Genomic DNA, 13,422 nt, shown 5'->3' on the forward strand with positions numbered 1-13,422 from the left:
GGTGAATTATAGAGCTAGTCCCTGACCTCCAAAAGTTTGTTATATTCTGTTGGGAAGCCAGGCAGACATAGAAAGAATGAAGAAAAATATTCAAATCAGGTAATTAATAAAATTGTCTTGAGGGTCGAGACAGCTTCCGAGTTTATGCTGCACTGCATAGCGACTGGCACCAAGAAACATGTCACCAGGCTTTTTCTGATTGGGAATGTCTTGATTTCTTACAGGGGCCTGATATTCCCTTAGCTTGTCTAGGAATCCTGGCTTCAGCCTCTTGGTTGCACAGATTCATAAGAAGAGCTTGTTCACCTGCTCCCTAAATACCTGCTTCACTTGTTTGTTCCTCAGGTTGTAGATGAAGGGGTTGAGCATTGGGGTCACCACAGTGTTGAGCAAAGCCACCACCTTGTTTCCATCTTGCCCCTGGTCACCCTTGCCTGACCGGATATACATGAAGATGCAGCTTCCATAGAAGAGAGACACAACAGTGATGTGAGAGGAGCAGGTTGAGAAGGCTTTCTGCCTCTCCTTGGCTGAGGGGATGCGCAGGATGGTGTGGAGGATGTGTCCATAGCAGGTGGCTGTCACGGAAAGAGTGCCTAGTAAGGTGAAAATGGCCTCAATAAAACTCAGAAGCTCTATCAGACTTGTGTCTGCACATATGAGTTCCAGGAGTGGAAAGTTGTCACAGAAGAAGTGATTAATGATATTGGGGCCACAGAATGGCTCCTGAAATATGAGAAAACTTGCAACAATGTTGAGAATGAATCCTATCATCCATGAAGGAAGAACCAGCTGGACACAGAGCCTTTTGCTCATGATGGTGACGTAGTGCAAGGGATTACATAAGGCCACATACCTGTCAAAGGACATCACTGCCAGTAGGAAAAACTCTGTGGTGCCCAGGAAGAAATAGAGGAAAGTTTGTAAGAAACAGCCTAGGCGGAAGATGGTCTTGTACCCAGTCAGGATATTGATCAGCATCTTCGGGAAGATGACCAAGGTGAACCAGATCTCCAGGACAGCAAAGTAGCAGAGGAAGAAGTACATGGGGGTGTGGAGGTGCCTGTCCATGAGGGTGATGACCACGATGAGGCGATTCCCCAGTAGAGTGAGGAGGTAGGTCAGGAGAAGCCCCAGGAAGATGAGCATCTGCAGCTCACAGGCATCTGAGAGCCCCAGCAGGACAAACTCGGTGATAGTGGTGTGGTTCCCGATGGCTCTTCTGACCTCTGCTGGGGATGGCCAATCAGAGGTGTGCAACACCAAGAGTTGTGATGTTTTGGGAATCTGAGGACACTTGGAACTGAAAGGCAAAAGGGACGAGTGTGGCCTTTTGAGCTGCAGGAATCCTTTTTCTCTGAGAAAGATGTATCTTCACACCACTGACTACTCAAGCTTATTTTGCAGAGGCCCTGTCTCATGTTTGCTCCCTGGTGTGTCTGTGTGTTAGAGGAGACAGTGGTGATTTGCAGGGTGGCCTTAGTAGGCCCCAAACCCAAAATTATCCTTGCTTACTTTTTTAAACTAAACTTTTATTCCTGATTCCTTACAGTACTCTTTGCTCCTAGTAGTATCACCACTTTCAATACCTTTTACTCTTATCTTTACTCTATTGGCTCTTCATCCATAAGTAGTTCATACTGGAGGGTGGTAACTTTTTTGCCTAACTTAGCCATTCACTACATGGATCCATATCCTGAGGTAGACTGGATAAACAGACCCTCTTTGCTGTTTCAAGATACCTGAATCTTTGATGCCTTTCACTATCATCTTGATTAATAAAAAGGAAAAAGGAAATCTATGAGAGAAAAGCACAACTCTCACTGATCAGAAAAAGGATCACCCAAGTAAAACATACATAAAAATTTCTTAGTGGGAGTTTGGTATTCAAGGTTCTTAGTGATCTGTTCCCAAATGATATTTCCAGATTCTCTGCCGGGGTCCAGCCCCAACTGAAGAGGGTCTCCTGAGGGATGGACGGCGTCAGCGAGGGAGGAGGCGGTGAGACAAGGAGTTTGGTATCCAAGTCTAACTTTATTTTGTGTATGTATGATTTGTATAGGGCTCAGGGTATGCAAGGATGGTTTTATGAAACAATCCCAGTACATATTTTTGGCTCGTGTAAGCGGGTTTTTGCAAGGTAGACAATAGTCCAAAGAGCAACTGATTGTAAGGTAGACAATAGTCCTAAGAGCAATTGACTGTGTGTAGGCCCGGGGGGAGTCAAGCTTCTGCCCAAGAGTAATTGATTGTGTGTAGGCCTGGGGGGAGTCAAGCTTCTGTAATTCTTTACTTCAAGGAGGCTACCCCCAGCCGCCTCCTGACTCAATGGGCTTTGTCAACCACCGTCCTCCCAGAGAGATCTGTGGGGGCTATAGATTTCTTTGTTCCCTCTCCACTCCCATCACTTCACCAGACCAAAGGACGGGTCAGAATGTTCTTTCCCTAGAAGATGTTTTTTCCCCAGAACTTTCCGTAGAATATTGCTTTGTTTCGTTCTCATTCCCAGGGCTGGGCTGACTTCCCCTGAAATAATCCCAGGTGCAAAGCAGAGTGAGCAGAAGCAGGAAAGTCAAAAGTATCAGGGAGACTTGCAGGGGTAGCCTGGTAGATTCCCTTGAGGGTCGCCGTGCGTTCACTCATCTCTCTCCCGGACCATGTCACAAGGCAGAGGCTTAACTTGTAGGCTGACGGCTCCCAGCAGTTCTCCTCTCATTACAACCTCCCATGGGCTCTAGAAACAATAATAGACTCCTTTTGGTTTTTTTTTTCATCCACTTTATGCACATGTTTTACGCACATGGTATTTTTTCACCTTGGAACCACCAGCCTTTCAAATCCTATTTATCCTTAAAGTCTGTCCTCAAAAGGGCTATCATTTCTATGAAGCCTTCTCTTCTTGAATGAATGTCTTTCCTCTCTCTCTCTCTCAATTTTATTATATTTATTTTAATTTCTATTATATTTTACAGTTTCTTTCATTTTTTCTCATTGAGTCAAAAATTTCTTAAACTCTCTTTGTATTTTCTACAGCCCTTAGAACAAGTTTTTTAAAATGCTGGCTTTTAGTAAACATTTTTAGAATGAGTGAAGAACACCTCAAATGTCTAAGGATGGAGTGGTGGCATTAGAGACACAAGGACATACTTAATGGAGTGTTTCCTAGAGGACGGCAACCTTGCAGAGTCATATGCCAAGTAGTCTTAAGTTGGTCCATTTGAAGAGAGTTTGCTTTTCCTCATGAGAAAGTGAAGATGTTCCCCACAAACATTCTCTAACGGGAGACTCCATCTTTGAGAGTGTCTAGAGTTTGAGCTAGTAAATAGACAGAGGCCATGCTGGGTCTTCTAGAGTGCTCCCAGCAGCAAAACCCCCCAAACTCTTAAAAAGATCTCTCTTTAAAAATCAGAATCCCTGGAAGTTTCTTTCCTTGAGCATTATCAACTACTACCTTAATTATCAGGCAGAGCAGTAGCAAGAACTATTTGCCAGTCACTGGAGAAAAAGATTGGGACTCAGTTTAGATACTTGAGATGAAGGAGATGCTGAGGGGTATTAGAGAGGAAGAAATAATAAACTGTATCAACTTTCCTTTTTCTATGGTTTTGACTTTTTAGCACAGGCTATGGTATTCAAAGCCATTCCACAAACTACCATACTATTTAATATTTGTTGACAGTTATTAGAGAACACAAAATAGTTGATCAGCCTCTGAGGATATAACTAGAGCCCTTCCCCACAGGTCATTTCTAGATTGAACGTTGTCTAGATTCATCAGCAATGTGGAAAGGAAATCTCTGCAGCTTAATCATTTGGTTCAAAAGTGAGCTCAGGTGGCCAAGGAACTTACCCAGCTCTTTCCAGAACAAAAGCAGAATCCGGCATGAATGTGATACCCAGGAACATCATCAGGAGCTAATAGAATAGAGGGTGAGGTCTTCTCCTTCTAAGGAAAAGCATTTGGAGTTTCACCCAGACTCAATTTGTTCAGAACTTTGGGTTTTCCAAGGGGACAGTTACACAGAGCACAAGGTGGGACAGGGACAGTTCCTCAATGTAAATGAGTAACCTAATGGCTCTGGATAAACATTGACTTGCCTAGCATGGACCTGCACGGTGTAGCTAAAGCTACAAATTAGACTCAGTGTGTGTGCTCGATGTGCGACATCTTATAAAGGAATATAAGGGACAAGTGCCAGGAACAGGAGGGTTTGAGGAAGCCACTCCTGCTCTTCCATCCTGTGCTGTGCCAAGGTGAAGATTACCCTACAGGTCCAGGGCCAGGTGTCTAGCTGCCCATGGTGAAGTCCCAGTCAGGCCATTCTAAATACATTACTCACAGTATTGCAGAAGATACCTGGTTCTCATGGGTATTTCTAAAGGTTGCAAAATTGTCTGTAGGCTTTAAACGCAGATCTCATACTAATGGTGTGAGATATCTCACTCATGAATTTGATGGCATTCTCTGAAAGCACTTATGCTTTTCCAAAGCTTCGTGAATGGTCAGCAGCATTCCCTGGGTAAGAGAATGGTTTCCTTGGGACTTTGTTGTCATTCAGCTCACAGGATCTGATGAATCCAGAATGTTTTGAAATCTTCCATTTTAAGCAAGCTCATCCTGCAGAAAGCCTTGGAAGAGTACAGTTATTATTTGGTGCAATCCTCCTCTTGGGCAATGGGGGTGATTTTGACTGATAAAGACTTTTATTACATCCTCATATTGGCCCAGTCTCTGTGAGGTGATATTTCTTCTGTGGCCAGTGTGACTCCAGGAGACAGTGGGTGAGCTACTCCTGGAACAAACACAGCTCTTTGTGGAGGTGACATCAGGGCTGAAAGATTTGGGTTGCAACTTTGTTTTCCTAAGGGATCTACTGTTCTTCCAAATTTGATGGGGTTTGGGATCCCTGGAGAATTAATATAATGAGCCTCACTCAGCCTCTTCCCAAGTCTGTTGGCTGTTACCTCACTACAACTTTGTAAACAAAAGTTTCTGTTGTTTGTTGATATCAAGAATAGCAGTTACTTTTAGTTAAAGTAATAAATCTAATTATGCCTCTGAAATTGGGGCTCCTGTCTAATATTAGGCAGTCCTGTTGTTACCGGCATGTCAGGAACCATCACAAGTAATCCAGATCCTTGGCTAATGCGATCGTGACCCCTACCTCTCTGGGTCTGGGAGATGGTAGACGCTGGGGTCCTGGGGGGAAGGGACAAAAGGGATGGAAAGGAAAAAGTTGGGATTAAAATTTTTCCCCAGCTTTATTGACGTATAATTGACAAATACAATGGTATGTATTTAAAATGTACAGTGTGATGTTTTGATATACATATCTGTTGTGAAATTATTACTATAATGAAGTTAATTAACACACCCATCACCTCACTTAGTTACTATTGTGTGTGTCTGTGTAGTGAAAATTCTGAAGATCTACGCACTTAGCAAATTTTATGGATGCAATGCAGTATTACTAATCATAAACACCAACCTGTATGTTAGGTTCCCAGAATTTATTCATTTTATAGCTAGAAGTTTGTATCTTTTGGTCAACATCTCTCAATTTTCTCTACCCCTCAGCCCTTGGCAACCACCATTCTACTCTCTGTTTTTATTGCTTCAACTTTTTATTTGTTTGTTTGTATTCCACATTTAAGTGATACCATACAGTATTTGTCTCTCTGTGTCTGGCTTATTTCACTTAGCATTATGCCCTCCAGGTTCATCCATGTTGTTGCAAATGGCAGGATTTCCTTCCTTTTTGGGCTGAATAATATTCCATTGTTTATATAACACATTTTCTTTATCCATTCGTGTGTCAACGGACACTTAGGTTGTTTCCGTATCTTTGCTAGTGTGAATAATTCTGCAATAAACATGAGAGTGCAGATACCTCTTCAAGATAATGACTTGTTTTCTTTGGATATATGCCCAGAAGTGGGGTTGCTGGATCATGTGGTAGGTCTACTTTTAATTTCTTGAGGAAACTCCATGCTGTTTTCCACAGTGACTGCACCAGTTTACATTCCCACCAAGAGTGTACAGGTTTCTATTTTCTCTACATCCTTGCCAGTAGGTTTTATCTCTTGTCTTTTTTATAATAGGCATCCTAAAAGGTGTGAGGTGATTTCTCACTGTGATTTTGGTTTGCATTTCCCCTATGACTGTTGATGTTGAGGACCTTTCCATGTGCCTGTTGGCCATTTGTATGTCTTCTTTGGAAAAATGGGCTTTCTATTCTGTTCTTTTGACCTGTGTGTCTGTTTTTGTGCCAATATCAAACAGTTTTGATTACAACAGCTTTGCAATATTATTTGAAATCAGGAAATGTGATGCCTCCAACTTTGTTCTTCTTTCTCAGGATTGCTTTGGCTATTTGTGGTCTTTTGTGGTTCCATACAAATTGTGGAATTGTCTTTGCTATTTCTGTGAAAAATATCCTCAGAATTTTGAGAGGGATTGCGTTGAATCTTTATATTGCTTTGGGTAGTACGGGCATTTTAACAATATTAATTCTTCCAATCCATGAACATAGAATGTCTTTCCATTTCTTTGTGTCTTCCATTTCTTTTATCAGTGTCTTATGGTTTTTAGCGTACAGGTCTTTAACCTTGTTGGTTAAATTTGCTCCTATTATTTTATTGTTTTTGATGCTATTGTAAATGGGAGCGTTTTCTTAATTTCTCTTTCTGATAGTTCATTGTTAGCATATAGAAATGCAACCAATTTTTATATGTTTATTTTGCATCCTGCAACTTTACTAAATTCATTTATTAGTTCTAACTGTTTTTTGGTAGAGTCTGTATTATTTAATATATGTAATATGTCATCTGCAAATAGAGACAATTTTGCCTCTTCCTTTTTGTTTGGATTCCTTTTATTTCGAATTTCTAATTTCTTTTATTGCTAATTTCTCTGGCTAGGACTTCCAGACTATGTTGAATAAAAGTTATGAGAGCGGGCATCATTGTCTTTTTCCTGATCTTAGCAGAAAAGATTTCAGATTTTCACTTTTGAATATGATGTTAGCTGTGGGCTTGTAATATATGGCCTTTATTATGTTTAGGTACATTCCTTCCATACCCAGCTGAAAAGACTGATTACTAGTAAGGACATTAAATCAGTAATCAAACACCTCCCAGCAAACAAAAGTCCAGGGCCAGTTGGCTTCACTGGTGAATTCTACCAAACTGTTAAAGAAGAATTAATGCCAATTTTTCTCAAACTCTTCCAATAAGTGAGAAGCAGGAGCACTTCCAAACTCATTTTATGAGGCCAACATGACCCTGATACCAAAGCCAGAAAAGGACACCACAAGAAAAGAAAATTACAGACCAAGATCCTTGATGAACATACATGCAAAAATCCTGAATAAAATGTTAGCTAATTGAATTCAACAGTACATTAATAGGCTCACACATCATGATCAAGTGGGAAATCCCTGGTTTTCCAGGGATGCAAGGATGGTTTAATATCCACATATCAATAAATGTATATATAAAGATGTACTCCTGAAACTTATATAGTGTTATAAACCAAGGTTACCACAATAAAAAAGAAAATAAATGTAATATACTACATTCAACCTCCTTTCATGATAAAAACTGCATTTCTTTTATTTCTTCCTCTTGCCTGTTGCATTGGTTAGGATCCTCCAGTACAGTGTTGAATAGAAGCCATAAAATTTTTGTTCCTAATATTATGGGGAAAGTATTCAGTCTTTTAACATTTAGTATGATGCTTACTGTAGGTTTTTCATAAGTCCTTTTTATCAGCTTGAGGAAATTCTCTTGTATCCTAAGTTGCTAAGAGTATTTTTTTATAAATCATGAATGGATGTTGAATCTTGTCAAATGCTTTTTCTGCACATATTGATATGATCATATTGTTTTTCTCCTTTTCTGTTCATATGATGAATTACATGTGGTTGGTTTTTTGGATGTTGAGCCAATCCTGTATGTGTGGGATAACTTCCTTTTAGTCATGATCTTTTTGCTATACTGTTGGAAATAATTTGCTGATTTTGTTAAGAATTTTTTTCTTCTATGTTCCTGAAGGATATTTATGATTTTCTGTCTTTGTAATATCTTTGTTGGATTTTGGCATCAGGGTAATGCTGGCCTTATAGGTTAATTTGGGAAATGTTTCTTCCTCCTCTGTTTTCTGGAAGAGTTTGTGTAGCATTGGTATTATCTCTTCCATAAATAGTTAGCAGAATTACCTAGTGAAGCCATCTGGGTCTGCACTTTTCTTTTGTGGAGGTTTTTAACTGCATATGCAATTCTTTAAAAGATATAGGGCTATTGAAGTTATCTATTTTATTTTGGGTGAGCTTTGATGGTTTGTGTTTTCCAATAAGTTTATCCATTTCTTCTAAGTTCTCAAATATATGAACATAGAGATGTTCATACTGTTCCCTTATTACCTTTTAGTGCCTATAGAATCCATGGTGGTGGGCACTCTTTTATTCCTGGTATTGGTAATTTGCATCTTTTTTTCCTCCACCTTCTCCCAGTTTCAAGTCTAGCAGAAAGAGAGAGTCTCCCTTCCATCAGTTCCCATAAGTATTTCTGAATTGAGACTCATTTGGTCTCACTGGCCTGATTTTAGTCGTGTTGGCCATCCCTGAGCTGATAACCATGGCTATGCTCTGATTGGTTGGGGATGAAGTCAGCACCACTCTAGGTACATGGACTGAGAATGGGACGGGACTTCCCTGTGAAAAATCAAGGTTCTCTGACTTTAAGAATGGGAAATGGATGCCAGGAAAGCAGAAAGTACATAGAGCAAATACTTCATTTATGTTTTATTTTCTAACATAAAGAAGTTGAAAAATTTTACATAGCCTAATTTATAAATTTATTTTTATGTTTCTTCCCTTAAAAATTCCCTACACATCTTTAATAAGATAATTTTTACCTAAATTTTCTTTATGTTTCCATGGTTTATATTTATCTGTTTAATTCATCTTGAATTTATTTCAGTTTAAGATATGAGGTGAGGATTTAATGTAACTTTTTCTCCAAGATACTAAATGATCTCTTAAATTACCTTCATTTATCCAACTTATTCCTTCAGTAAAACATAATAGCTGACACTTAACATGGTATTTACTCTGTACCAAGCCCTATGCTGAACATTCTAACGTATATTAATGCATTAATGTTTACGAGGATTCTATGTGGTAGATACTATTCTTATCTCCATATTTATAACTGAGATACAAAGAAATATTGATTTCACAAGATCAAATGACGAATAGATAGCTGGGATCTGAACTAGGTAGTAGGTTTCCTGTAGCTGTTCTCAGTCTCTGTGCTATGCTGCCTCTCAAAATGATTGATGTCCCTGGCGTGCCTTGCAGCTACTAGCTTTGCACCTAGTACCTTCTGTGGTACCCTGCATACTTTTGTTCACACCAATTAGCTTCTACCAGGAATCAGTTGTTAGTTTCTAAACCTCTATTTGAAATTAGACTTGTTACTGTAACTATGTATTATAACTAAATAAAGATAAAGCAATGAAATATGAGTGTAAAAACAAAGCTGTTTCTGTGAAAACTTAGTTTATTCTTTTCAATAGATTCCACAAAGCCAGATAATAAAAAAAATTTTCTTTATGTAGTTGTGGGCAAGAACTGTGAAGAGTGGCAAACAAACAAACACAAAGTGAAAATTCTAGAATTCTGCTCACAGTTTCTCAAGCATCTTTAAAATTTTTGTACTACTGAAATAAATCCTGAAAATTATAGAGTCTACATTATGAATTTGGCTTAAAGAGGAATGGCTATAGCAATTATCTCGTTCATTTTTAAAGAAAAGGATATTTATAGAATAGTAAATACATATTTGTTTATAGTTTTTAATTTCAAGTAAATATTTGTCATGACTTTTAAATTGATCTTCTGCTTTAACTACCCCCTGCCTCCAATAACCAACCAAGTACTAGTCCCAATCTCTGAAAGAAAGGCTTCTACTCTGGTTAGCCAAGAGTTTTGGCATTTATTGAATTGACCTTCTTTTCTTTACTGATTAGAAAGTCTACTTCGATCATCTATTAGATCCTTATGTGGACTGCATTATCTTTCCAGACTATTTACCCAGTTCCATTGTTCTATTTGTTAATTCTTGACTTAGATTTTAATATCTGATACTGTTTCTTTTGGTTCAACATTTCTTGGCTATTCCACTTCATTAATTTTTCCATATATATAATAATTCTGAAGTTTGTTATAAATACATTATTGTTGAGGATATTTTTATCAATTTTGAAAGGTTCCAGTGAAGAAGGTATGTTGTTTATTATTATACCTTAAAAATGAGGCAAAATTAAAGAACTCAGAAACAGGCTTGGGTCAGAAATATTAAGACATACCAGACAGAGTAGTGGTCCACTGAGTTTTCTGTATTCTCTGGCAAGACTTCATGAGCCAATAATGGTACATGTAAGAAACCACTGTGGATTAGGTCACAAGATAAAACGCTGTCTGGGAGGTGGTAGCTCATGGAGATGAGGACAGGAGCTGCACTTGTAGGGGTTCTGGCAAGAAGGCAACTTTCCCCTTTTCTCAGGTCCAGCTCATCTTTATGAGAGGAGCTTGCTATTTGCTTGCTAAATACCTGCTTCACCTGTTTGTTCCTCACGGTGTAGATGAAGGGGTTGAGCATCAGGGTCACCATAGTGCCAAGCAAGGCCATCATTTTGTTCCTGTCCTCCTCTTGGTCACTCTTGCCTGACCGAAAATATATGAAAATGCAGCCGCCCTAGAAAATAGAAATAACAATGATGTGAGAGGAGCAGGTTGAGAAGGCTTTCTGCCTCTCCTTGGCTGAGGGGATGCACAGGATGGTGTGGAGGATGTGTCCATAGCAGGTGGCTGTCACCAACAGAGTGCCTATTAAGCTGAAGTTGGCCACGATAAAACCTAGAAGCTCTATCAGACTTGTGCCTGCACATATGAGTCCCAGGAGTGGAAAGCTGTTACAGAAGAAGTGATTAATGATATTGGGGCCACAGAAGGGCTGCTGAAATATGAGGAAACTTGCAACGATGATGAGAAGGAATCCTGCCATCCATGAAGAAAGAACCAGTTGGACACGGACCCTTTTGTTCATGATGGTGGCATAACGCAAGGAATTACATATGGCCACATACCTGTCAAAGGACATCACCACCAGTAGGAGGAACTCTATGGTGCCCAGGAAGAAATAGAGGAACAACTGGAGAAAGCAACCTGCTAGAGAGATGTTCTTGTGTCCAGTCAGGATATTGGTCGGCTTCTTGGGGAAGATGACTGAGGTGAACCAGATCTCCAGGACAGCAAAGTTGCGGAGGAAGTAGTACATGGGGGCGTGGAGGCGCCTGTCCATGAGGGTGATGATCATGATGAGGAGATTCCCCAGTAGAGTGAGGAGGTAGGTCAGGAGAAGCCCCAGGAAGATGAGCATCTGCAGCTCACAGGCATCTGAGAGCCCCAGCAGGACAAACTCGTTGACTGTGGTGTGGTTCCCCATGGCTCTTCTGACCTCTGCTGGGGGTGGCCAATCAGAGGTGTGCGGCCTCAGGAGTCATGATGTTCTGGGGATCTGAGGACACTTGGATGTGAAAGTCAGGAGGGATGATGTGGCATTTTGAGCTGAAGGAGTCCCCATTTTTCTTTGACTTACTAGTTCCCCTCTCCCTCTTCAGGCTGGTTGTCCAGATCTCTTATTGAGTAGGATCAGGTCACATAATTTGACCCAATTTAAATCAATTTTCTGAGATTCTTGGAGGAAATTTTCCCTTTACCAATTCTTTTTCCATGTCTCTTGTTTCTGTGAGCAAACTCTGTATTAAATCCCTTTCATTCTTTTCTTTTAGATCCTATGACTTTTCCCATATTCGTCCAAATATTGTAAGGGGTCTCTGAAGTCCATTAAAATTATTCCCTCCAAGAATCCTCTATTCAATGGACATAGACCTTCATTGAAAGCATTGATAGAATATTTACTCTAGAGCTTGTTATAGAGGCATTTAATTTAAAGAGATTGTGGGTGCACCTGAGCCCCAGCATTTACTAATTTATCTTGGGCTGATTATATAACCTCACCAAAACTCTGCTTTATCAAAGGGAATAATTACAGTAACTATGTAAAAGTTCTAAAAGTTAAATGAATAATGCATACTGAACACTTAGCACAAGGCTGGCCACAGAGCAAGGAGTCACATAATCTTTGCTACTTGAATCTCTCTTTGTGGCTGAAACTCTAGCAGGAAAATAATAAGTAAGAGCAAAATTGAGGAAAAGATACTTGACTTCGGGCAATACGTACTTAAAGAAAAGTTTTAAAAATAGTATCAACTCATTATGAAAAATTTAGAAAATACAAAGAAATGGAATAAAAAGAATCACCTATAGCCCCATGGAGACAACTTTTAAGATTTTGATCGATCTCTGTTGTATTTTTTCTATTCTTATTTAGTGCTGATTGGCTTATATAACCATGCTCATAGATTATGTATTTTGCACCTCATTCCTTCCAAAATATTAGTATAACAAATTTTTGTTGGGTTAATGCAAACATTTTGTTAATATATTATTTAGCTGTTATTTTTGGAGGGATGCATGTGTTATGAATTGATATATAGGGGGGAGAGAGAAAATGCGTTTGTAGATTAGGTATCATGCTTAGTAGTTTCAGACACTTTCCTCAGCAGAAATAATAAAGAATAATAATAATGAACACTGATAATCAGCATTGTTCATTGGTTCAATTTTACTTATAGAGAATATATCTTTGCTTTAACTGATTGTTATTTGTACATTTACATTGCTGAATATTGTCCCTAGAGATCTGGATAAAGAACTAGGCAATTTTGTCATTGGCTATTCTTTATAGAAATTAAAGGTTAAGGCAGCCCTCTGTAGGAAAGAGCTGACTCTATCTGAGACGGCAGCAGGAGCCAATGTGATAATTTTGCATCAGAGAAACAATAACACACTACATTGTAGCTATGAAAACTATATATTTATATGGACAAGGACTAGATGAAAACATGGGAAAATGAACATAATTACCATATAAGGACGGAGGGATCTTAGGTGATTTTTCTTTCCTCTTTTTGTTATTGCTTATACAATACCTTAAATACAAAGCCATAAAAGAAGCCAGCACAGTGCGCCCTTTGTGTTAAGAGTTGTGTAGCACATTTCAGGAGAGACAAAGGAGAAGCAAATGACTGTCCATGAAAATGGTGAGAAAAAGCCTTAGAGATTCTGTGACTCATCAGCTGGACGATGAGTAAGGATACTGAGAATGATGAATAAAATCAAAGAAGTCAGCTGTGCTATAGCCTGCCAGTGGACACGTGAAAGCAGATGACAGGCTTCTAGACAGAGTTTCCAGGGGAATCAGAGTCTCCTTCCCCCATTCCAAAAATTGCTC

At 39.3% G+C, this 13,422-nt stretch overlaps 1 protein-coding gene and 1 pseudogene across 1 annotated transcript; both read right to left on the reverse strand.

Annotated features, from left to right (window-relative positions):
* Window positions 1-285: 285 nt before the first annotated feature.
* Window positions 286-3,885, reverse strand: LOC124234998 (olfactory receptor 49-like). The gene is made up of 2 exons (XM_046652695.1): window positions 3,851-3,885; window positions 286-1,303 (listed from the first exon to the last, which is right to left on the reverse strand). The coding sequence occupies exons 1-2, from the start codon at window positions 3,883-3,885 to the stop codon at window positions 286-288; spliced, it is 1,053 nt and encodes a 350-aa protein (XP_046508651.1).
* Window positions 3,886-10,227: 6,342 nt separating this feature from the next.
* LOC124234999 (olfactory receptor 49-like) lies at window positions 10,228-11,547 on the reverse strand (annotated as a pseudogene).
* Window positions 11,548-13,422: the final 1,875 nt, after the last annotated feature.

The sequence above is a fragment of the Equus quagga genome, chromosome 2 (genome assembly GCF_021613505.1).
Source record: "Equus quagga isolate Etosha38 chromosome 2, UCLA_HA_Equagga_1.0, whole genome shotgun sequence".
NCBI lineage: Eukaryota > Metazoa > Chordata > Mammalia > Perissodactyla > Equidae > Equus > Equus quagga.

Excerpts from the sequence above, each read along its gene's own strand:
- LOC124234998 (XM_046652695.1), bottom strand. The coding sequence starts at position 3,885 with ATGCCGGATTCTGCTTTTGTTCTGGAAAGAGCTGG. Across the intron at positions 1,304-3,850 it reads TTTGTTCTGGAAAGAGCTGG|TTCCAAGTGTCCTCAGATTC; the intron begins GTAAGTTCCTTG and ends TTTGCCTTTCAG.